Source organism: Podarcis gaigeae (genome assembly GCF_964106915.1).
Source record: "Podarcis gaigeae genome assembly, chromosome: 8".
Lineage (NCBI taxonomy): Eukaryota > Metazoa > Chordata > Lepidosauria > Squamata > Lacertidae > Podarcis > Podarcis gaigeae.
In genome coordinates, this window is record NC_139684.1 from 9,625,261 (window position 1) to 9,651,484 (window position 26,224).

The 26,224-nt window shown below is 46.3% G+C and overlaps 1 protein-coding gene and 1 long non-coding RNA gene across 2 annotated transcripts in view; one reads left to right on the forward strand and one right to left on the reverse strand.

Moving 5' to 3' along the window:
* The window catches only part of LOC310849765, a 320,102-nt gene extending 301,233 nt beyond the window's left edge, over positions 1-18,869 (reverse strand). The window contains exon 1 of the long non-coding RNA XR_014567070.1: positions 18,335-18,869. This is a non-coding gene — a long non-coding RNA (uncharacterized lncRNA). The remainder of the gene's footprint in view (positions 1-18,334) is intronic.
* The window catches only part of WSCD2 (WSC domain containing 2), a 57,150-nt gene extending 35,505 nt beyond the window's left edge, over positions 1-21,645 (forward strand). The window contains exons 4-8 of the mRNA XM_083750229.1: positions 365-486; positions 5,093-5,267; positions 7,023-7,187; positions 15,992-16,192; positions 20,240-21,645. Coding sequence (XP_083606355.1) covers positions 365-486; positions 5,093-5,267; positions 7,023-7,187; positions 15,992-16,192; positions 20,240-20,592 — 1,016 coding nt within the window. The 3' untranslated portion in view covers positions 20,593-21,645. The remainder of the gene's footprint in view (positions 1-364; positions 487-5,092; positions 5,268-7,022; positions 7,188-15,991; positions 16,193-20,239) is intronic.
* Positions 21,646-26,224: the final 4,579 nt, after the last annotated feature.

Below are 26,224 nucleotides of genomic sequence, written 5' to 3' on the forward strand. Positions count from 1 at the left end.
TGCTGTCATGCTGCTGCTGCACGATTTCTGTTCTCATCCTTAAGCAAAGTTCTTAACCCAAGGTATTATTTCTGGGTTAGCGGAGTCTGTAACCTGAAGCGTATGTAACCTGAGGTACCACTGTATTAGAGAACAAAGGAGGCGTTCATGGTGAGTTCCAGCACCTCTTTTCCTAGAAATGATGATCTGGGCTGATCTAGATGATCAGTCTCAGAAATCCTAGAAATCCTGTTCAAATGCTTAATCTCAAAGGACACTTGCCAGCACAGTTTGGGAATCCTGCAGGATCATCTGTGCCTTTGACTTTGGGAGCTCAGCCATTAAATGCTTCCTTCCTTCCACTTTTCTCTTCTCTCCTGGTTAGACGGCAGCGCCATATTCCGCGGATGCTTCCGCCGGCCGGATAACATCTCCTTGGCTTTGCCAGTGAGCAGGGTCATGAGAAACATGTCTGTGGACCGGTGCGTTGACTTCTGCACGGGAAAGGTAAGCTAGCCAAGAGATGAAGGATGCTACGTCTCAATGTCCTAAGCTTGGGTCACAAGCCCTCTGGTGTGACCAAGGATTGGAACCCAAGGTGCATGATCTTGAAGATAGAAGGAGGAGACTGTCAATGATTGGCTGCATACAAAGGAGGGAGCCATCAGCTTAGGAACCCCCAAGGAGAGAAGTCTCAGAGGCAGGATTTAGGTTCAACTCAAAATAGTCCTTGGGAGTTGTCAGGGAACTGCCATCGGAGCCAGAGGCAGAGGGAAGGCTCCAGAGGGATGCCGGAGAGGGTCCCAGTAGGGAGAGAGGCAGCCCATCTGCTGGGGAAGGAAATCAGTGTAGCACCAGTGGAGAAGGGGGGCAGATGGGGGAATCGGCGAGGGGGCTCCAGGACTCCTCGCCGGAGACCAGCGGGGAGAGCACGGGTCCTCCGCTGCCCACACCCTCCCTGCGCAGAAGACTTCCGCGCAGGGAGAGTAGGAGGAGACTAGGCGTCAAAGAACTTCTTTGCTGGAAGAAGTTGAAGAAACGCCCACTGACGGATTCTGCCAGCGATTGAGACAGCCACGGATGGGTGGCTGTCCGGACAGAAAGGGTTCACCCAGGTAACCCAGCCAGGTGTGGTGACAACTTACGCATGAGCAACCCCTAGAACCATTACAGGGGTCTTTTGAGCTTTATTAACAATCAAATAATTTCTCAGTAAAGCATCATTCATCCGCCATCTAAAAGAACCCTGTAGAGACAATTTTAATTCTGTCAATACCGCATTATGATCAGAACAAGTCCTTGGGCAAATCTCAGATTTAGTCACTCTTGGGGTCAAGTCTTTAGATAACCATATATAGTCCAGGCGACTGCACGATATATTTGTATCTGCAAAAATGTAAATCTTTCTCCATTGGATTCCTCAATCTCCATATGTCTATCAGGTCAAAATTGTCCGCCATCTCCAAAAACGTCTTTGGTAGCCTCCCGTCATTAGTAAGTTTTTGCCTTTGGGTTCTATCCATCATTGTTGAGACTACGCCGTTCAAATCCCCCATCAAGACAATTTAGTAATCCAAATAGTCCATAAGAGTGGCCTGTAGATTTTTTAAAAATTCTGACCTGCCCTCATTTGGTGCATAGATTCCAAGCATCAAAAGCTTTTCACCTTGTACTGTCAAGTCCACTGCAACATATCTTCCAACATCATCCTTGAAGATCATTTTGGGACTGAATTTCTCTTTAACATAAATCACAAGGGGAGAAGAAATAATAGAAACTGTGAGAGTGATCAGGAGACAGCAAATCCTATTGAACTCAGTGGGATTTAGCTCTGAGTAAAAATGCTTAGGATTGCCGTGTAAGGCTGCCCAGTCTTGACCCAGTTTACTTGGGAGCAAGCATCATTGAATACAGTGGGACTTCCTTCTGAGTAGACAGTGTAAGCCTCCATTTACAACAAAGCAAAACTGCCTAAGCATGGCAGTTGAAAATTTAAAACGGATTGGTGACCTTTTCCTTCAAAATTTCAGGAAGAGCTTCACAGTTTCCTTCATTCTGGTGCAGGTATTCTTCCCAGCCCATCCCAGTAGAAACAGGACTCTGTTTTTGCACCTACACACACCGCTTTTGATTGCTCTCCAAGAAAACTAGAAAAAGGAAAACCAGGGCAGCTTTCGCAATTCCAGGACTATCCCTGGCAAATTGGGAGATGTTGTAAACAAAAATCTGCCCTTTTCCCTTATGGGGTATCCAAGAGCCCATATAGAGTCCTTACATAGGTTCCCTATTGGTAGGAGAGAATAACAGAGGCCAACCAGAGAATATTGAGAAGCAAAGCAGCTAGTAAGCTTGATCTTTATTGAACTGTTGCAACAGGGTGCTCCCCCCACCTGCAGGAGAGAGGAGGGACCCAGAAAAATGGCACGCAAGGCCTTATAAAGACTTTTGAAATTGCCACCCTGTAGATCAAGACACCCCCAGAAACATCATACATACATCACAGAAGGGGTGTAACCTAAGACCACCCCTCAGATACATCACAGAAATTTGAATGTTGTTTTTCTCCTGTCCTTGTTTATCTCCTGCCTGGCAGGTTACTTGACTGGATTGCCTGGGGAGCCTAGCCATTCTTTTGTAGTGATAAATACTTAGTTCCTGGGCCAGGTCACAGGCTCACACCCACTCATATCTTAAATGTGCCCTCAAGACAGGTTTTGTGAGGAAAGAGACAATGGGGATGTTTTCCATTTTGACTTTGTAGAGAAAACATTTGCTCAGTTTAGGAATCAAAATGGTTCCAGGTCGGTCTTCCTGTGCTGATCTATGTACGTGCTTGGTTGGTACACTTATGAACATTACCATATACCTAAGACCTCAAAATTCCTATCACAGAGACTTGGAGAATATGAGCTTCATAGCCAAATGGGGATTTGAACCCTGGTCTCCCACACCCCACCATGGACTATCTCTGCTTTCTTATGGCACACAGTTTGGGCCTTGCCCCACTGTTGTCAGCCAGCTCTCTGAGGCAGCAACACAAACTCATTGTGGCGTGCCCTTTGATTAACCCAGCCTTGCTGCCTTCCTGGGTATTAAATTGCCTGTCAGGCCTCACCACGGCCTTCATAACTCTGCGCTTTAAGGCTCAAATGAGGGCACGGATGTCGTACTCCATGGGCTTTTAAGCGGCCTTCGTCCAGGTGACAAACTCGCGCATTATCCAACTGCCACTGGGCCGTGATTTTGAAAGGGGTGCCATAAGCCTGGCCGTATAACTCTTAACTGTAGTAAATAACTCCCTGACAGCAACAGCAATTTCCACACCATTGCTTTGGGATGGGAGAGATGAGGATATCCTCAACTTAGCTGCGCAGAAGCGGGGAAAGAAATTTGGTTTGCATTTGCAATGCAAATCTGCCTGGTCCACATTTCTGAGCAAAAACGCATCGACTCAACTGCGCCTTCAAAATTTGCACGTCTGCAAATGTTTGCAACACGTTACCCAGCCAATGAATGCGTGCAAAGAAGGAAGATGGGGTATACAAAAAGTGTACGTTTGTGAAAATTACCTCCAAAAATGCATTACTTATGGGGGATGGCTTTCAAAATTGCATCTATTAGGGGAAATTGCATGCAAAAAAAATTAATGCACATATCCGGAGGGAATGTGCAGGGAAGCAACCCGTGAAATATACATATAATTTATTTTTTTCATAAAATTTATATACGGTACCTCTTGATTGTTAAAAAAACCCAGTGGCTTACAAAAGGAAGAAAACTATCAAATAATCGGTACAGTTAAAATCCACTATTTCTACGAAGATAATTAAAATGAATGATAATCTAAAAACAGATCAAAACACCTATAAGCATTCTGCATATCCATGTAAGCTTGTCTAAACCGAAATGTTTTTATCAGGCGCTGAAAAGAGTAGTTGCTGATCTCTAAACAGGGGTGTTATATGGTCTCGCTCTTGTCAGAAACTGTAGCCTCAGTTCAACTGCAGGGGAAGCCCCACATGGAATGCATTGGTAGGGATGTCTTAGAGCAGCAGATGGAAAGTACCCCTAAATTATTCAGTTCAGTTTCACAGCTTAGTGGAGATTCGAACCCAGGACACCCACAGCTGAGCCCAACACAATGATGGCCTCCAGATATTGCTGTGGCCTTCCTTTTTTCATGTTTTATTTTTAATTTTCAATAACTTAGCAATTTAGCATCCAAATTACTTACTTATTCGTCACTTCTAGACCAGGGGTCAGCAACCTAAGGCCCATGGGCCAAAAGCGGCCCACAGAGGTCATTTGACTGGCCCACGAGCCACACCCAAGCCAAGCCGCCCACTCGCCCACTGCGCTAAATTGGCTCAGCGCAGGGACTCACTTCTGCAGGGCCGAAAATCACATTTGCACAGACGCCGAAAACCCAGGCGTGCGCGCTCACGTGCGCACACAATTCCTTCCAGTAGCACCTTAGAGACCAACTAAGTTTGTTATTGGTATGAGCTTTTGTGTGCATGCACACTATCTGCCAACCTAGCAGTTCGAAAGCACGTCAAAGTGCAAGTAGATAAATCGGTACCGCTCTGGCGGTAAGGTAAACGGCGTTTCCGTGCGCTGCTCTGGTTCGCCAGAAGCGGCTTAGTCATGCTGTCCACATAGCCCGGAAGCTGTATGCCAGCTCCCTCAGCCAATAAAGCGAGATGAGCACCGCAACCCCAGAGTCGGCCGCGACTGGACCTAATGGTCAGGGGTCCCTTTACCTTTTTAAGGTGCTACTGGAAGGAATTTTATTATTTTGTTTCAACTACGGCAGACTAACACGGCTACCTACAACCTTTTTTTCATCTTCGTCCTGGATTTTCACGGTAGTCTTTGCCATTTCGGCATAGTCTATCATCTTAGTTATTCATTCCTCCTTCATTAGTACTTCTTCTCCCTTGCTGTGGCCTTCCAGAGGGACTACAACTTCCATCGTCCTGCACCACTGGCCATTCTGGGGGTTGGACTAGATAACCCCCCCAGGACCCTTCCAACTCTACAGTTCTATGATTCTAACTGCACTCCTCCTCAAAGGCATTGCACAAAATTATTCTCCCATTGCTTTCACCAGGAATACCCACTTGCGGCGCTGGCTGCCACCTCCTGCCACTGCGGCTTCCCTACGACCCTCTTCACATTGCACGAGAGGGAAGATGAGCAGCTCTGCTCCCAAAAATGCAGCGGTGAGGAATTCGAGAGCTGCGGCACCTCCAAATATTTCATCGTTTATCAGACTCAAGTTCAAGGTAAGGTAAGATAAAGGGACCCCTGACCATTAGGTCTAGTCGTGGCCGACTCTGGGGTTGCGGTGCTCATTTCTCTTTATTGGCCGAGGGAGCTTCCGGGTCATGTGACCAGCATGACTAAGCCGCTTCTGGTGAACCAGAGCAGCACACGGAAATGCCGTTTACCTTCCCGCCGGAGTGGTACCTATTTATCTACTTGCACTTTGACATGTTTTCTAACTGCTAGGTTGGCAGGAGCAGGGACCGAGCAACGGGAGCTCACCCCGTCATGGGGATTCGAACCGCCGACCTTCTGATCAGCAAGTCCTAGGCTCTGTGGTTTAACCCACAGCGCCACCCATGTCCCCTTAAGTTCAAGGTAGAGGGCTGCTTTGTATGGAAGTGATTTGCAGGAAGAAGGTCCCTTTCTCAACCCATCTGGCATCTGTGTAGGACTGGGGAAGATCCCCACCCCACCGTCGTCTGAATCCTTAGAGAGTCAATTGTTTGTTTTTTAAAAAACAAAAAACCCTTACCCTTTTATTTCTTTTAATTACCAAAGATATAAATTTCGCTTTGGAAGGAAACAGTAATTAGTTCCGGCTTCCATCAGATGGATAGCTCCTTTGGTTAAATGCAGGAAACCGCTGTTTGAATTTTGCAAGAAGTGGTTGCCCGCTTCCTTTCTCCATTTCCCTCTTGTTCCCTTCTTCTTCTTCTTACTCTATTAACTCAGTTCCCTCTCTGGATTTGTTCATGCATTGCATTTCTATGTGTTCCATTCAGATCAATCTCCTTTTGGCTCTGTTGAAATGGACGTAAGACATTCACAATTGCTTTGAGTGCTGCGGATTTCAGGGGGAACAAAGTTCCAATAACAGGCAGCAAATCCTATGCATACTGTTACTTGCACGCCAGTATGTATGTATGTATGTATGTATGTATACCCCGCCCATCTGGCTGGGTTTACCCAGCCACTCTGGGCAGCTCCCAACAGAATAATAAAAGCACAATAAAACATCAAACATTAAAAACATCTCTAAACAGGGCTGCCTTCAGATGTCATTGAAAAGTCAGATTCTTGTTTATTTCCTTGACATCTGATGGGAGGGTGTTCCACAGGGCGGGTGCCACTACCAAGAAGGCCCTCTGCCTGGTTCCCTGTAACCTCACTTCTTGCAAGGAGGAAACTGCCAGAAGGCCCTCGGCTCTGGACCTCAGTGTCCGGGTTGAACGATGGGAGTGGAAACGCTCCTTCAGGTATGCTGGGTCGAGGCCTTTTTGGGCTTTAAAGGTCAGTACCAACACTTTGAATTGTGCTCGGAAACGTACTAGCCACTCCCAATCACCAGTCTAGCTGCCACATTCTGGATTAATTGTAGTTTCCTGGTCATTTTCAAAGGTAGCTCCATGTAGAGAACATCACAGTAGTCTCTCCATCGGCCTTCATTCCAAGTAAACCAACCCGCTGGTAGGTGCAAGAGCCCCTCGTGTCTCTTGCCACTCAGAAATTGGGGTGCATGCAACAATACGTTTTTAATTTTATTGTGAAATCACTTTATAGGAAGTGGTTTCTGAATGAAAAAAATAATAAAGAAACTAGCAGAGAAAGGCGGGGCCTTTTCGGTGTTGTCCCCTCACTTTTAGGATTCCCTCTCCAGGGAGATGTCCAAGGCCTCCTCTTGATTTACTTGGTGTTTTGTGCACTTATCCACTCCCAGTAACTGCAGGATCCCTCCATTCCTAGCTAACGCCTTCGTTTTGATCTGCTCACAGATAACCGCTGTATGGACCGGAGATTTTTAACGGCTCGGGCCAAGCAGTTTGTTGCCCTTGCAAGCTTTCCTGGGGCGGGCAATACCTGGGCACGGCACCTCATTGAACTGGCAACAGGTTTCTACACTGGCAGCTACTACTTTGATGGCTCTCTTTATAACAAAGGTGAGAGGGGAGCGCTTGTTTTCTTTTGGAATTTATTGGTGTTTTTAATATAAAAAGAATCAGGAAGGGGGTGGGGGCTGAATCCTCATCTGCACCATCCATTCAAAACATTATGATAATACTTCAAACAGTCATGGCTTCCCCCTAAGAATGCTGGGAGTTGTAGTCTGTGGTACCGAGAGTTGTTTTCCTCCCAGAGCTGCAATTCCCAGAGTGGCTTAACTATCAGTCCCTCTTCCCAGATGACTCTGGGAATTGTAGTTCTCGTAAGGGAAATAAGGGTTTCCTAAGAAATCTTTTGAATTATGGTGCTGCAGGAGACTTTTGAGAGTCCCATGGACTGCAAGAAGATCAAAGCTATCCATTCTGAAGGAAATCAGCCCTGAGCGCTCACTGGAAGGGCAGATCCTGAAGCTGAGGCTCCAATACTTTGGCCACCTCATGAGAAGAGAAGACTCCCTGGAAAAGACCCTGATGTTGGGAAAGATGGAGGGCACAAGGAGAAGGGGACGACAGAGGACAAGATGGTGGGACAGTGTTCTCGAGGCTACCAGCATGAGTTTGACGAAACTGCGGGAGGCAGTGGAAGACAGGAGTGCCTGGTGTGCTTTGGTCCATGGGGTCATGAAGAGTCGGACATGACAACAACAAAGAAATCTCAGCACCCTTAACAGGCCACAGCTCCCAGGTTTCTTTCGGGGAAGCCATGACTATCTATGGTCTCTTGAACACTCTTGAACAGCTCTTACTGTCAACAAGTTCTTCTTGCTGTTTAGGCAGAATCTCCTTTCTTGTCAGTTGAAGCCACTGGTTTGGGTCTTACCCTCCAGAGCAGGAGAAAACAAGTTTGCTTTTTCTCCCAGGGCTGGGAGCCACTGTGAAACAGGCTGACTTCAGACCCTTTTATGTGAATTGCGATCGGTTGCCTGGAAACTAACTGCGACACTCCCTTGGAAGTTCTGCATCATCAGAGCTTTAAAATATCCACGGTATACAAAGGCAGATCAATTAACAAGAGGAGTCTTCCTGGGGAACCAGGGGGGGAAATCCTCAAGGCCAACTCAGAATACCAAAGAAAAGCCCCATTACATCAATCAATCTCTGATAATCTCCCAGAGAGACGAGGAATGTGCAGAGACTCGGCTTATTGACACAGTCAGGGCCAGCTACATGCAGCTTGTCTGTGACCATAAAACCAGCTAGGAAGAGTAGGGGGCAGGATTAACGGCCTTAAACAGAGACGCGCAAATTGAGAAGTAAGAATATCTCCGGAAGTGTGTCTATTAGGTTTAATAGGAATGGAAATCAAAATGGGAGGCCAAAATCTGTTCATGTACGCTACGGCCGCCGCAAGAACCTGGCCCAAAGATGGAAAACACAAGACATACCAACCATCCAGGAATGGCAGGTGAAGTTGACAGAATACGCAGAACTTGCCAAATTGTCAGGGAGGATCCGGGAGCAGGAAGACCAAAGATACCAAAATAATTTCCCCCCAAAATTTTTTTATTAGTTTTTACAATATCAATGACAAACAAAAACATAAAACAAACAAGACATAACAAACATAAATCATAACCTTATTGAAAATAACAGTTATTTACTTTGTAAAATGACTTCCTTGTTTCCCCTTAGTTGAATTTCATTGCATATCCTTATAACGGTTTTCCAAATCCCTACTTTAATACCCTTTAAATTAAACATTAACATCTTTAAATCTTCTCCTTCTTGTATTAAACATATTATTTTATCAGTTAACATAAATACAATCCTAAGCCCATTAAGTATCTGGACGCTATTTACAGTTATTTTAGCTTAACAAATTTAGCTAAATAATCATTAAATTTCTTCCATTCTCCGTGGTGTTCCTCCTCCTTCTGGTCACGGACTCTTCCGGTTAGATCGGCTAGCTCCATAAAATCCATCATCTTCATCTGCCATTCTTCTACTGTTGGCAATTCTTGAGTTTTCCGCTTTTTAGCTAACAAAATACGAGCCGCGGTTAAAGATACCAAAATAATTGGAGTAAATTTATTGAATATTTAAAGGAGAATTGTAAAGAGGTCAAGACACTAGCAGGATTGACATAATACCTTCAATGTATAATAGTACTATTGTGAGAATGATGTGTGCGATAGAAAGGGGTTAAATATACCAATTGCAGGGAGGGAGGGGAGTCGCGACTCGGCAGAGTCAAAGGGAATGTATGGCATTAATATGGTTTGTTGGAAAAGAATATGTAAGGAAAACAATAAAAATTTACTTGGGGAAAAAAAGAGAAGTAATAATATCTTCAGATCCTGGTGTGAAAGAGGCCAAATGTTTTGGGGAGTGGGGAGCAGTCAGTTTAACCTCTCACCCCCCCCCCGGTATGTTTCTGTCAGGACTGCATTTTAAATGTCTGGGGTGGGGGGTGGGGAGAAGCAACATCAATTTCCCAGTCAGATTTATAATACTTCTAATGCACATAATGTTGGAGGGAGAGGTTTGGAAGAGAGATCCCTGCTCTCCAGTAGCAGAGTTAAGCACAATGCTGATCACTCCAAGCATTTTAAAACTTGGTTAGGTTTGCATCTGCCCTCATCCACCTTAAAACAAACATTCCGCATCAAAATACTTAGGCTAGAATAAATCACAGGTGCTTAGCATCTGTGTTTCCAGATGTGTTACTTGGTTTCCAGAAGTTCCAGCATACAAGTCTCCATATATTGGCAGTAAAATGAAAATAAAGAAGAAGATAAAAGGTTCAAAATGACTTAAAAAGAAAAGTACTTGGTTTCCTTACAAAAGGATCATACAGTTTTTGGGTTAGCAAAGATCCAGGCTGTAAAATCTTCCTTTTATATACCATTTGACGGTTAAAAAGAACAAAGCCTCAAAGTGGTTTTCAAAAAAGGTAAAGCAATAAAATTATCAGGAAAATAATTAATTTTTAAAACATACAAATAATAATCAGAACCAGTGATAACCCAAAACCCGATTAAAACACACACCAGCTTTTTACATATCTGGGTAGGCCTATTTGAACAAAAAATGTTTTAAGCAGATTCATAGTTCTCCCCCTCTCTATTTTATCCTCATAACAACCCTGAGAGGTAGGTTAGCTGAACAGACCAAACTCACTCAGTGAGCTTCAAAGCTGTGTTGGGTTTCCATGACATCATAGCAGCAGCACCAATGGCTGGAGAGCGTCACGGGAGAGAAGGGTCAGGTGACAGCTTTCGGCTTCAGTTGTGAGTGGAGAGAGAGAGAGATGAGTTGGGTTTTCTTAAGACTCCTCCAGCTTTAGTCATAATCCTATGACAAAGCTGGTCATTTCACCCCGAGTCTTCCTACTGTTTGAGAAGACTCCCTGGCAGAGCAGTACAGTAACACACAGGTACTCTGCTTGTTTGGGCAAGAAAGAAATCTATTACAAACGGGGCTTTCTCCAGAGCAAATACTGCAGCTCAAAGCTTTTTGGAATAATGCAGCACATTTCTCTGTCATATGTGATTGTATGCTTTGGGTTGGATCATCATGTTTCTCCTTGCCCTCGCTGATTCAGAGGCCATCTATCTTTCCGTTCCTGTAGGAAATTATTTACGGAGTTAATATTTCATGGGCAACAGGCTCATCCTTTACTTCTCCCCCTAAGGTGCTTTAAGGGACAGGGACAAGGCAGCCCACGTGAATGAAAGGTTGGCAGAGGAAATTCCTCACTGTAACAGGGAAGGTTACCATTCTATTCTGTCTCAGGCAGACCACACCTGGACCCCGGTTTCCAGTTCTGGTCACCCCAGTTTAAGGAGGACCAGCTGGAATGTGTATAGAGGGGGGCAACCAAGATGCTGAAGCACCTGGAAACCAAGCCATATGAGGAATGGTCGAGGGAGTGGGAGATGTTTAGCCTGGAAAAGAGGAGACTGCGAGGAGATATGAGAGCCATCTTCAAATATCTGAAGGGCAGTCACATAGAAGACAGAGCAAGCTTGTTTTCTCCTGCCCCAGAGGGTGGGACATGAACCAATGGATTCAAATGATAAGAAAAGAGATTTCAACTAAACATCAGGAAGAACAGCTGTTTGACAGCGGAACAGACTCCCTCAAAAGATGGTGGACTCTCATTTCTTGGAGATTTTGAAGTTGGATGGCTATTTGCCAGGGATTTTTTAGTTGTGATTGCTGCATTACAGGAAATTGAACTTTGGGGTACCTTCCAACTTAATAATAATAATAATAATAATAATAATAATAATAATAATAGTAATAATACCCTGCCCATCTGGCTGGGTTTCCCTAGCCACTCTGGGCATCTTACAAATAAAATAAAATAAAACCGTAGACATAAAAATTTCCTGATACATGGTTGCCTACACATGTCATCTAAGCGAGATAGTTGTTTATTTCCTTGACATCTGACGGGAGGGCGTTCCATAGGGCGTGTGCCACTACCGAGAAGGCCCTCTGCCCGGTTCTCTGCAACCTCACTTCTCGCAGGAAGGGAACCACCAGAAGGCCCTCGGAGCTGGACCTCAGTGTCCGGGATGGATGATGGTGGTGGAGACGCTCCTTCAGGTATACTGGGCCAAGGCCATTTTGGGCTTTAAAGGTCAGCACCGACACTTTGAATTGAGCTTGGAGACGTACTGGGAGCCAATAACCCTATGTGTCTATGACATGTACCTGCAAAGTCAGAGGCTATGCTCTGTCATGATGGCTATGCTCTGCCTCCATAGTCAGAGACTGTCCAGTGGCTGAAAACCACAGGAGAAGAGTGGGCTTTTGTGCTTGGGTCTCGCTTACTGTTTTCCCCACAGGCATCTGGATGGCCAGTGTGGTGTAGTGGTTAAGAGCGGTGGACTCGTAATCTGGTGAACCGGGTTCGCATCCCCGCTCCTCCACATGCAGCTGCTCTGCACACATGCAGACTTCTCTGAAGTCTTTCAGCCTTACTCACCTCACGGAGTGTTTGTTGTGGGGGAGGAAGGGAAAGGAGAATGTTAGCCACTTTGAGACTCCTTAAAAAGGTAAAGGTAAAGGTACCCCTGCCCGTACGGGCCAGTCTTGACAGACTCTGGGGTTGTGCGCCCATCTCACTCAAGAGGCCAGGGGCCAGCGCTGTCCGGAGACACTTCCGGGTCACGTGGCCAGCGTGACAAAGCTGCATCTGGCCAGAGCCAGAGCCGCACACGGAAACGCCGTTTACCTTCCCGCTAGTAAGCGGTCCCTATTTATCTACTTGCACCCAGGGGTGCTTTCGAACTGCTAGGTTGGCAGGTGCTGGGACCGAGCAGCGGGAGCGCACTCCGCCGCGGGGATTCGAACCGCCGACCTTTCGATCGGCAAGCCCTAGGCGCTGAGGTTTTACCCACAGCGCCACCTGCGTCCCTTGAGACTCCTTAGGGTAGTGATAAAGCAGGATATCAAATCCAAACTCTTCTTCTTCTTCACTGTGAGAATTGGATGTTGACCTAGATGGACCACTGGCCTGATCCAGCACAGCTCTTCTTATGTTCTTATTTGTTAACCATCAGTATTGCATTACGTGCCCTGTACAGCTCACTGCCAGCTGGTATTATAAAACCCAAGAGTTACTTATTCCTGGTGGTAATAAAAGTCATTGCCATGCTACGCGATAGCAATAATGATGATTCATAATGAAGCACTGAAATTAATACCTGGCATATATGCAACCCAATCCTATGTATGCCCACTCAGAAGTCAGTCCTATTATGTTCCTTAATTTGGGCTGATTGCATAGTTTGCAGCCTATGTGACGACAACAACAACAAAGATTTACAGTTATTTATTTAGAATTAGAATGTATAGCTATTATATTCGTGTACGAGCACTACAGTTACATCATTTGATATGAGGTTAAACCTATGGAACTCATTGCCACATGATAATTGTGGTGGCCAATCATTATGACTGTTTGCTTCTGCTGGCCAGATATCAGAGATGGTAGCTTGCAGTTGTTTATTCTGAGCCAGTCTCCGCTTACCTCGCTGGGTCAAAGTATATCCGTGGAATGAGCAAAGGAGCTGCCATGAAACTCTTTTGTGCATGTTCTAATTGGAAGAAGCAAATTACATGTATGTAATTAATATCTTGTATCTCCTGCCATCTGATCTCTCCCCGTTGGCTAGAAATAGTAGCTAGCATGGGTTAGTGTCCCAATCTGTCCTCCCTCCCAACATCGCTGAGCTTTGTCAGTCGTTGACTGTGTTGACTGAGAGCCAAACAGATGGGTTTCAGATGAAATTGTGCTGACAGATGCCCACTGTCTGCCACAAAGGAAACTGGCTACTGGGCCAACTGATGGAGGGATTGCAAAGGGTGTTCTGTCCACCCCTCACTTGAGAGGATGCTCAACCAGGGCTTTGTTTGCCTTAAATGTCACTTGTAAAGAAGCTGGACTCTCGCAAGGAAGCAGGTCAATGCAGGAGGCAGGATGCAGAACATTGCAGGTGTCCAGAGGTGGAACCTTCAGGACCATGGAAAGCTCCAGAGAAGCAGAGGTGTTGCCCCAGCAAAGGGAAGGACCAAGCCTTATGAGGAATGACAGAAGGAGTTGGGGGTGTTTAGTCTGGAAGAGAGCAGCCTGAGAGGTGACACGAAAGCTATCTTCGTAGCCATATCTGAGAGGCTGTCCCAAGGAAGATGGAACAAGTTTGTTTTCGGCTGCTCCAGAGGGTGGGACCCGAACCAATGGGTTCAAATGACCAGAAATGAGATGACAACTAAACTGTTAGGAAGAACTTTGTAAAAGTTGTTTGACAGTGGAACGAACTACTTCAGAGGGGGGTGGACTCTCTTTCACCGGAGCTTTCAAAGCAGAGTTTGGATGGCCACCTGTTAGCGATTCTTTAGTTGTGATTCCTGCACTGCGGGGGGTTGGACTAGTTGGTCCTTGGGATCTCTTCCCTGTGGAGTATAGGGTCAGGTTCAAGGTGCTGGTCTTGACCTTTAAAGCCCTTTGTGGCTTAGGGCCCTCGTATCTACGGGACCGCCTCTCCTGGTATGCCCTGCAGAGGACCTTAAGGTCCATGAATAACCATAGTTTAGAGGTCCTGGGCCCTAAGGAAGTCAGACTATCCTCCAGCAGGGCCAGGGCCTTTTCAGTGATGGCTCCGACCTGGTGGAATGCTCTGTCCCATGAGACTAGGGCCCTTTAGGATTTAACCTCCTTCTGTACGGCCTGTGTTGTTGTTTAGTCGTTTAGTCGTGTCCGACTCTTCGTGACCCCATGGACCAAAGCACGCCAAAGCACATCGGGCCTGTAAGACAGAGCTATTCCGCCTGGCCTTTAATTTGAATTCAGCCTGATCTTTTATTTCCCTTCTCTTCCCTCCCCCTCCCCTTTTATGAAGATTACCCACTCTGAGACCCCACAGCTAATTCTCCAGTGGCCTCCTCGCTGGCCCAAGTAGGACCGATTCAGCCAACTAGCCCTGCGATTATCTAATGCTTATTTCCCCTAAAATGATTTCTGAATTTTGAATTTTATTGTTATTCATGTTTTTATACTGTATTTTATGCTGTTTTACAATTAAGTGTTTTACATTTGTTCTTAGCCGACCTGAGCCCGGTTTTTGATCCGAGAAGGGTGGGGTATAAATAAAAAATTATTATTGTTATTACTATTCCAACTCAGTTCTATGATTCACCTAAGTCCCAAAGTACCAGATGATGGATCTCATGTCACCTCACGGTCTCCTATTCTCCAGGCTAAACAGACCATTCCTCCGTTTCTCTGGAACGTGGCATGAGGCCATCATCTTCTGTTCAGCTACTGTAGCATTGGGTGCCCCCTCACACACCCACACACCCCAGTTTCTCTTCTTTCTTTAATGAACAAACTGCTATAAAGCCCCAAGATGAACCAATCTGTGGAGAGAGACAAAAACCATTTGACATTAATGGGCAGGATGGTTACGGATGTTGGCTGGTTGGCTTTTCAAATGTTTTTCCTCACTTTAAGAATTCTCGCCAGAGCTCCTCTCTCTGTCTCTCTGCCTCTCTCTCTCTCACACACATGCACACAAACCACCGTTTTCTGAGTTATGAGGCCCATTGAAATGTCTTAGCCAGGAAGACACAATTGAAACAAATCTCTTTGACCCTCACTGCGTTTGGCCCTGTTGGGCGGTGGTAAGGGAGAAAAGGATTTGTGTTTGCAAGGAGCCACAAAAATGTCAAGGAGAACGCAGGAAAATCAGCTGGTCAGAGATAGCAGACACAACAATGCTGAGAATTAGGAAATGTGTGGGCTTTACGCACATTTAGAGCAGGAGTCAGCAAACATTTTCAGCAGGGGGCCGGTCCACTGTCCCTCTGACCTTGGGGGGGGGGGCAGACTATATTTTTTTGAGGGTGGGGATGAACGAATTCCTATGCCCCACAAATAACCCAGAGATGCATTTTAAATAAAAGGACACATTCTACTCATGTAAAAACACGCTGATTCCCGGACTGTCCGTGGGCCGGATTGAGAAGGCGATTGGGCCGCATCCGGCCCACGAGCCTTAGTTTGCCTACCGATGCTTTAGACCCTGGGCTCAATAGGTTCACAACGATGCCCCTTTAAATAGCTTAGGGGGATTAAGGAAAAACTGCAGCAATTTGTTGCAGGCTCACCTGCAAAGTCATGGGCCAAGCCAGGAGAGATTGGGCCAGATCTAGCCCCCAGGCCTTAGTTTGCCTACCCCTGATTTAGAGGGTAAGCTGTTTGTTGGGTCTTCTTTCATTCTTCCCATATTTGTCCCTAGAGCTCATTCATTGATCTTCCATTTCCTCCCCCCCCCCACTTCCCACAACAGGGTTCAAAGGTGAACGGGACCACTGGCGAAGTGGGAGGACGATCTGCATCAAAACTCACGAGAGCGGGCAGAAGGAAATTGAGGCGTTTGATGCAGCCATCTTGCTGATCCGCAACCCCTACAAAGCACTTATGGCTGAATTCAACCGGAAATATGGAGGCCACATTGGGTTTGCTGCTCACGCCCACTGGAAAGGGAAAGGTAAATACAGGGATCCACCCCATCGGCTTCTATCTGCTTATTAAAAGATTATTTTTTAATCTACCTTTTAGGGCACAGTGTCCTCACAAGGCGGCGTGACAAAACTCTCAAAAGCACACAAGCACAAAGTCTGGCCATATTCACACCACATATGTAAAGCACTATGGCAGGCATAGGGATGTGGGTGGTGCTTGTGGTTAAACCACAGGGCCTAGGACTTGCCGATCAGAAGGTTGGTGGTTTGAATCCCCGCGACGGGGATTGCTCGGTCCCTGCTCCTGCCAACCTAGCAGTTCGAAAGCACATCAAAGTGCAAGTAGATAAATAGGTACCACTCGGGTGGGAAGGTAAACGGTGTTTATGTGCGCTGCTCTGGTTTGCCAGAAGCGGCTTAGTCATGCTGGCCACATGACCCGGAAGCTGTATGCCGGCTCCCTCGGCCAATAAAGCGAGATGAGCGCCGCAACCCCAGAGTCAGCCACAACTGGACCTAATGGTCAGGGGTTCCTTTACCTTTACCTTTACACTGTCAAATAACTGCATCGTTGAATGCATTGCCAAAGTTTCAACTATCCATGATATAGCCTTAGGCTTAGGGTTTTTGTTTTAGTGGAAGAATGTTGCAGAAATGTGGAGACCTGAAATTTACGACTAAAAGAAAAATGGAGAGAGCTGCAATGAACGGATCCAACTGTCCCTGGTTAAGACACAAACTGAATGAATTCCTGCCCCATGCCTTCACCCTTGCAAGGGAATTTAAATAGATTGCCCTGCAGAACTGCACAAGTTCAGCCAAAAGAAATAAAACCAGACTGGTTGCACTGGCAACTCCAGGCTTTAAAAATGCACCAAGTCAGCTTCTTGCTAGGTTGCTGCAGCTGTCACCATGTGGTACCATGTGGTCAGATGGGCAGATCTTCGATGCCCACCTTAGTGCCAGGCTACAGACTTACCCTGCTTCCTTCCTTCCGTATACACTTTTCCTCCTGGCTCTCCCAAGCTAAAGTCTATGTGATTTTTACTTTATTTTTTTAAAAAAGAAAAAGTTCTGTGTTTTTGTTCCATGGTATTAATTTTATGATATCCCTTGGATCGGTTCCAAAGCAAAGTTTTATGTGATATGATTATGCAAGGTGAATTGTCCCGCTTCTGTTTAATGGAACAGAGAGTCCATTTAATAATTCAGAGGTGGGGGATAAAACACAGTTCAAGAGGATTAATAAGGGATGTGGGGAGGGGAGGGTGGACAAGGTTGTCTTTTCCTCAAGGAGGCGAAGGCGAAAAGTTCAAGGGTCCAAATGTTTCCTGCACCGCAAATGAGGCATCGGGCCCGTTACAGTTGCAAACGAAATTCTGGCAGATTATATCTGGTTCATTATTCATTTTATCACCCGATTTTAATGTGAGGATCAATTAGCAGGAAACCTCAGGGGTAATTGAAAGATTTCCTCTCCTTCTTTTCTAAAGCAAGGGAGCATGTTTAACTGAGCCCAGGACCTGGTGGCTAACGGAGCAGCTTGCTAATGAGATCGTATCAATCATCAACAAAAAGAGCCCAGCCAGGAAAGGCGTTTTCTTAGGCAAAGATGCGTTTATGGCAACAGGGGTAAGGTAGACATGATGAGATGACCCTCCCAATCAGCCCCTTCCCCCCAAAAGAGCATTGACTATATTGGACCCACGTCAGGAGCTGATCTGCCTGGAACCAATAACTCGTTCTTCTCTGGGTTGCTGCCCTGGTAGTGAGGCTGGAGCGACCCTTATAAACGGGTTCCCAGTACGTAGAATCAAAGAATGGAAGAGTTGGGACGGATCCCAAGGGTCTTTGAGTTCTGCAATGCAGGAATCACAACATGAATGGTTCCAGTCAACCAAACTGGTTATTATTCATTATTATTATTATTGTTGTTGCATCTATATCCAACTTTCCCTCTAAGCAGCTCAAGGTGGCTATCATCTTCGCTCTGCTTATCCACACTTGAGGAACCTCAGAGCTCCAATATAGTCCTACTTCAGAACATCTCTACAGGAATTCAGGCTTCCTCATAGTTGGGCTCCTTTATCCAGCTTGCTACCCCAGATTATGTTCCACCAATCTCCTGTAGGTTTGCCCCAGACTCTGGGGGACACACACACACACACTAGTGGGGTGCCACAGGGTTCTGTCTTGGGCCCGGTCTTATTCAACATCTTTATCAACGACTTGGATGATGGACTCAAGGGCATCCTGATCAAATTTGCAGATGACACCAAACTGGGAGGGGTGGCTAACACCCCAAAGGACAGGATCACACTTCAAAACGACCTTGACAGATTAGAGAACTGGGCCAAAACAAACAAGATGAATTTTAACAGGGAGAAATGTAAAGTATTGCACTTGGGCAAAAAAAATTGAGAGGCACAAATACAAGTTGGGTGACACCTGGCTTGAGAGCAGTACATGTGAAAAGGATCTAGGAGTCTTGGTTGACCACAAACTTGACATGAGCCAACAGTGTGACGCCGCAGCTAAAAAAGCCAATGCAATTCTGGGCTGGATCAATAGGAGTATAGCATCTAGATCAAGGGAAGTAATAGTGCCACTGTATTCTGCTCTGGTCAGACCTCACCTGGAGTACTGTGTCCAGTTCTGGGCACCACAGTTCAAGGAGGACACTGACAAACTGGAACGTGTCCAGAGGAGGGCAACCAAAATGGTCAAAGGCCTGGAAACGATGCCTTATGAGGAACGGCTAAGGGAGCTGGGCATGTTTAGCCAGGAGAAGAGGAGGTTAAGGGGTGATATGATAGCCATGTTCAAATATATAAAAGGATGTCACATAGAGGAGGAGGGAGAAAGGTTGTTTTCTGCTGCTCCAGAGAAGCGGACACGGAGCAATGGATCCAAACTACAAGAAAGAAGATTCCACCTAAACATTAGGAAGAACTTCCTGACAGTAAGAGCTGTTCGACAGTGGAATTTGCTGCCAAGAAGTGTGGTGGAGTCTCCTTCTTTGGAGGTCTTTAAGCAGAGGCTTGACAACCATATGTCAGGAGTGCTCTGATGGTGTTTCCTGCTTGGCAGGGGGTTGGACTCAATGGCCCTTGTGGTCTCTTCCAACTCTATGATTCTATGATTCTATACACACACACACACACAAATCTGTGTCTTGTTGCCTTCTTATTTGTTCAAGTATAAGAGGGCTCTATCCTCTTATCTCTGTTCCCTCCAAACCCCTAGCAAGGGTGTAGACATGGGGCAGGAATTCATTCAGGTTTGTGTTTTAACCAGGGACAAATGAATCTGTTTATTGCAGCTCTCTCCATTTTTCTAGCCTTAAATTTCTGCTCTATGTGCAGCTGTTTTAAACTGTTTTCATGGATGATTTGATTGTTTTGTTCCTTTTGGTTTTTTTCTTGTAATATAAATTTTATGTGGGAGGGCCGGGGGTGGAAAAAAGCAACTTAAAAAATATTGTCTTGGGTCTCAGGAAGCAAAATATCTCTGGCCTGCCTCCCACTCGTACCTTTTTGAAGCTGAGCTGATCCAGGTCTGTTCAGAGACTAATAATAAATAATAAGTTTTTATTTATACCCCACCCTTCCCGGTTCAGAAAACCGGGCTTACGGCGGCTAACAACAAATTTTAAGCACTTAATTTCTACAACTACCTCATTTCTACCATCATGGACAAAGGGCAAGCTGTTTCTAACGTGTGTCTGTTGTGGGTCCCATTGCACTTGGCACCAAATGTGCTCAGAATCTGTAATGGTTCTAGGGGTTGCTCGTGCGTAAGTTGCCACCACTCCTGGCTAGGTTACCTGGTTAAACCCTTTCTGTCTGGACAGCCCTTCACTTCGTGGCTGTTTCAGTCACTGGCAGAATCCGTCAGTGGGCGTTTCTTGAACTTCTTCCAGCAAAGAAGTTCTTTGACGCCAAGTCTCCTCCTACTCTCCCTGCGCGGAAGTCTTCTGCACAGGGAGGGTGTGGGCAGCGGACAGTTCCCTGACAGAATCCCACCCTGTGTCTTGCTGCTGATTAACAGGATGCCCCCCTCTCTTCTTACAGAATGGCCAGAATTCGTCAAGAACTATGCCCCTTGGTGGGCGACGCACACCCTTGACTGGCTCAAATATGGCAAAAGTGTCCTGGTGGTGCACTTTGAGGACCTGAAACAAGACCTCTTCATTCAGCTCAAGAGGATGGTCAGCCTCTTGGGCATCGCAGTCCTTGAGGACCGTCTTCTGTGTGTGGAAGGCCAGAAGGATGGGAACTTCAAGCGATCCGGGCTCAGGAAGTTGGAATACGACCCCTATACCCTTGAGATGAGGAAACTGATCAACGGCTACATCAAAACAGTGGACACAGCCCTGAAACTCAGAAACCTCACGGGGGTACCAGAGGACTATTATCCAAGATGATGGTCGTATTGGGTAGGGACATCTTTTGGCTGGGAGGAACGGGATCTGCCCAGGCAGGTGCGGCTTGGTTTCACCTGGCGAGTCACTATTTCCACCCAGTGGGTGGCCCTTTTTGGGACTTCTGCTGCTCGCTGTTAACGAATCCCCTTGCATGAGCAAAAAGCAGTCAACATCCACCATTGCCAGTAGAAGATGCCTTGGCAAGCCCGCCCACACAGATCTACGTTCACTAGGGACCAACATTAACATACAGTTGAGGGAGGTTTGCAAAATGAAGATAGATCTTTGCTGCTGCGGTTTGGAAGAGTGTTGTCTCTCCTGCCCCACTTCATAATATGGATCACCTCAGCTCTGTTCCAGATGGTTGCAGTACCCAGATCTTTGGGGCCACTGCAGAGGCATCGCTGGGGCCTTATCCGAGCCAGGCAGTGTTCTGTTCCTGGTCAAAAACCCGTGGTCCGTTTGGCTGCCCTGACACTCCTCGAGATTCAGGTCTTTCATTCGGACCTGGCTGGCACTTGTACACACATCCTGGGTTCCTCTACTCTGTACACTTGAGCCTGGTTCACATATCTGCACACACCTGGTGACAGTAGGCTGGTCTACTCATACAGTATAGTACGGTTGCAGACCTGAGGTGGTTGAGTGGGTTGTACCACTTTAAATTTCAGCTGGAGGATGCCATTTTTTAATTCCCTTCCCCGGGGGAGGGGGGAATACAACACACAAGTTCCTGATTTGTTGGTGGTTGGTAGTTCAGGGATAAAAGGTCTCCATTCTCTTCCTGTTGTCGACTTCATTTTCTGCTTGTAGGGGAGCTTTCCAAAAAGTATTACCATCCACCCTGAGCACCATCTACCTCCTCATTACAGGAAGCTGCCTTACACAAAGTCAGATTCTTTGTTTGGTTGAACCCGGGACCTTCTGTGCACATGGCCGATGCTCTAACAGTGAGCTATGGCCCTTTCTCACATTCCCAGAGTTCCCTGGGAAGAGGGACGCATTGTTAAACCACACTGGGAAGTGTAGATCTGTGTGGGGAATAGGGGTCTCCTCATTTCAGTCCCACTTACTGTATTTTTCGCTCTATAGGACGCATTTCCCCCCCTCCAAAAATGAAGGGGAAATGTGTGTGCGTGCTATGGAGCGAATGCAGGCTTTTGCTAAAGCCTGGAGAGTGAGAGGGGTCAGGGCGCCCTGACCCCTCGCTCTCCAGGCTTCAGGCAGCTATCCGCAAGCCTTCGGAGCACGGCAGGAGTTCCCGCCGGGCTCCGAAGGCCTGCGGATAGCAGCCTGCAGCCTGAAGCCCGGGGAGCACAGCGCCAACTCCGACTGCGCTCCCCGGGCTTCAGGCAGCTATCCGCAAACCTTCGGGCTCCAAAGGCTTGCAAACAGCAGCCTGTTCTGGGGTCTGGGGTTAGGGAAGCTTCCCCCGTCCCAAGCCCCAAAAGCTTTGGGAGGCGGCGAGGTTGAGTGCAATTTTGCCGCCACTCCCGGACCTGTTCTGGGGGCTGGGGTCGGGGGAATAATTTTTTTTCTTTATTTCCCCCCCTAAAAACTAGGTGCACCCTATGGTCCGGTGCGCCCAATGGAGCGAAAAATACGGTAACTACCTGGGCCAGACCTGCAGTTTTGCATGGCAGAATGGACCATCGCCTTTTATCACATTCACTTTGGGGGCATCAAGGCTTAGTTCACAGGCATCCGTGTCCAGAGCTGTCCTTGATGATGTTTGGTGTGTGGCAGGTGTGTGGAACCTGTGACCCCTCCAGATGTTGGTGGACGCAGCTCTCATCCTCCCTGGCCATTGGCCATGCTGGCTGGGGTTGAGGAGACATGTAATCCTACAAAATCTGGAAGGTTACACAACAGCCTCATCCCTAACACATGGAATTCATGTATTCTGGGATGGATTTGGCAGTGGGGCAGGACACCCAGTCAGATGGATGGGCTATAAATAATAAATTATTATTATATTATTATTATTTATTAATTTCCTTCCCTCCTATTCACTTTAGTAAGATCGGGGTCTAGTTTCGCAGAATTGAAAATATGCCACCCTTTGCAGCATTAACACAGCAACTTGGGGAAAAGCTGTGTAACTTTCTAGAATTATCCAGGATGCCTGTGGCAGACTGGATCTTCCCCTTTATTTATCCCTCTAAACAAAATAACAACATGGAAGTCTGTAATGTAAAGATATAAAAATATTGTTTACTTACATAAAGTTGCAGACTCGATTCAAGCAGAAAATAACAGAGAAATAAGTAAATCAGGCAAAATATCCTTCTAGATTACAAAATACATGGTTTAGATCAGTGTTCCCCAAACTTGGGTCTCCAGCTGTTTTTGGACTACAACTCCCATCATTCCTAGCTAGCAAGACCAGTGGTTAGGGATGATGGGAACTGTAGTTCAAAAACTGCTGGAGACCCAAGTTTGGGAAACACTGGTTCAGATCACCTTCTCCCTACGGCTGCATGACAACAGAGTGACTGTTCCTCAGGTGTGAGGAAATGATGAAGATTATCTTCCTATTGTTACCCTTCTCACCTGGGCAAACAGAGGATGTGACCTCACAGAGTGCCCTCTAGGAATTTGCAGGGAACTCTATGTGTCCTAACCCTTTTCTCACTGGACAAACATGGAATTTTATATTTATATTTTGAATCTCCCTTCCACTTGGCCAGTTGCAGTGGCAAAAGCTCACTACAATGACCTATGAAACTGATCTAAATTACCAGCGTCTATTGCTCCTTGCTTTCATACCTCCTCGGTGTGCATGCACAGGGCAAAACGCCACAGTGCTCCAACCTGGAATGAGGGCCTCTTAAGAGCCAGGGGGTTAAAAAAAGACCCAAAAGGATGAGGTTTGCAGAGACCTAGAAGAGGAAATGGCCTCCAGTTGATAGAAAACCCCAAGGTTGTGGCTGTTCCCTCACTGTCATTTCTCAGTCTCTACAGAGCATCTCAAAAACGACAAGCTTTTGCAATTCTTTTTTCGCAAGGAGGTCAAGGTGAATGAAATATACTCAGAGTCGAGAGTGGATTTCATGCTCTTTATTCAGCTCATAGTGGTGAGGAGGAATGGAAGTTCCCCCAGAATGTCTGCTTTATATACATTATTTACACAATGGGTCCCACGTGATTGGCTAATTCCGGGATTCACCTGTAGGCCAATCAGGTTGCAGATTCACTTCCACCTGGAGCTGGATTGGGTGGCTCCTGTGGACCAATCAGACTGCTGCATTCTGGACCCTATTGTTCTAGGACCAGTCAGACTGCTGCATTCTGAATCCTATTGTTCTAGGACCAATCAGACTGCTGCATTCTGGACCCTATTGTTCTAGGACCAATCAGACTGCTGCATTCTGAATCCTATTGTTCTAGGACCAGTCAGACTGCTGCATTCTGAATCCTATTGTTCTAGGACCAATCAGACTGCTGCATTCTGAATCCTATTGTTCTAGGACCAATCAGACTGCTGCATTCTGGACCCTATTGTTCTAGGACCAATCAGACTGCTGCATTCTGAATCCTATTGTTCTAGGACCAATCAGACTGCTGCATTCTGAATCCTATTGTTCTAGGACCAATCAGACTGCTGCATTCTGAATCCTATTGTTCTAGGACCTATTAGACTGCTGCATTCTGAATCCTATTGTTCTAGGACCAGTCAGACTGCTGCATTCTGAATCCTATTGTTCTAGGACCAATCAGACTGCTGCATTCTGAATCCTATTGTTCTAGGACCTATTAGACTGCTGCATTCTGAATCCTATTGTTCTAGGACCAATCAGACTGCTGCATTCTGAATCCTATTGTTCTAGGACCAATCAGACTGCTGCATTCTGAATCCTATTGTTCTAGGACCAATCAGACTGCTGCATTCTGAATCCTATTGTTCTAGGACCTATTAGACTGCTGCATTCTGAATCCTATTGTTCTAGGACCAGTCAGACTGCTGCATTCTGAATCCTATTGTTCTAGGACCAATCAGACTGCTGCATTCTGAATCCTATTGTTCTAGGACCAGTCAGACTGCTGCATTCTGAATCCTATTGTTCTAGGACCAATCAGACTGCTGCATTCTGGACCCTACTGTTCTAGGACCTATTAGACTGCTGCATTCTGAATCCTATTGTTCTAGGACCAATCAGACTGCTGCATTCTGAATCCTATTGTTCTAGGACCAGTCAGACTGCTGCATTCTGAATCCTATTGTTCTAGGACCTATTAGACTGCTGCATTCTGAATCCTATTGTTCTAGGACCAATCAGACTGCTGCATTCTGAATCCTATTGTTCTAGGACCTATTAGACTGCTGCATTCTGAATCCTATTGTTCTAGGACCAATCAGACTGCTGCATTCTGAATCCTATTGTTCTAGGACCCGTCAGGCTGCTGCATTCTGAATCCTATTGTTCTAGGACCAATCAGACTGCTGCATTCTGGACCCTATTGTTCTAGGACCAGTCAGAATGCTGCATTCTGAATCCTATTGTTCTAGGACCAATCAGACTGCTGCATTCTGGATCCTATTCAACTCAGTACATAACAGTGAAGCAAATTGTATTTGCAGGGTCAGGGAGGAAGGAAGCAGCCAGGAACGGAAAAGCTCTGCCCACGATCCAGCGCATCTCAGATTGAGATGAGGCGCAGGACAAACAGGCCCCGCTTGACGCCTCCTGCCCACATTGGATGTAGACGCAAAAGCCATATGTCGAACCCAGATTCTTTTCTATCTCCAGTTAACTTAGATCCGAAGTCTTGGCTGCACAATTCTCTCTCCATGTTCAAGGACAGCAAAGATATTTCTGCTGCAATGACGGATGTTGCAAGAGAACTCTATTTTTTTATGCACCTTCGTGGGGGGCGGGGGGGACTCACAGACCGTTTGCACTGCTTGGGGCTGCTGCTGCTGGGGTGTGTCGATGCTGCTGTCTACATTGGCATCTTATTTCCTCTTGCTTTTCTCTTATTGTTTTGATGTTTGACCAAAAGGCTCCAACAGAGCTCCTGTGCTCCTGGAATGTATTTGATAAGGAGCAACAGCAAAGTTATTGTGGGGGGCAGGGGAGTGTGGGGTGTTTTATTTTTGTGTGCTTTGAGCCTTTGTGAAGCAAGGTTATTTATGGGTTTTCTTTGTTTTTTGGAGACCAAATAGTTGTAGTGAAAACGATATGATTTCTACCTTTCCCCCTTTATTCGTGGGGTAGCCCCAAAGCTGCCGGACTCTCTCTGAACAATCCTCAGGTCAAATGCCGCTCATTAAACAAACGTTTTCTTAATATTTCTACTGTGTTCTTGGGTGTCTTTTGTGAAGTGCCCCATAACGACAGATGTTTGCTCATGCAGATGTTAAAAAGTGCGCCCTGTGGAACTATGTAGCCCAAGTGCCGCGGGGTGGGGGGGGGCCCGAAGCATTCCCCCTACACAGCACCCTCCAAGTTTCCTTATTTTCCAGGGACAGTCCCAGATTTACAAAAGTCATCCCGGTGTCTGATTTGATCCTGGAATGTCCCACTTTTTTCTTAGGACGTCCCTATTTTGATTGGAGAAATGTTGGAGGGTTTGGTTGTTGTTGTTTAGTTGTTTAGTCATGTCCGACTCTTCGTGACCCCATGGACCA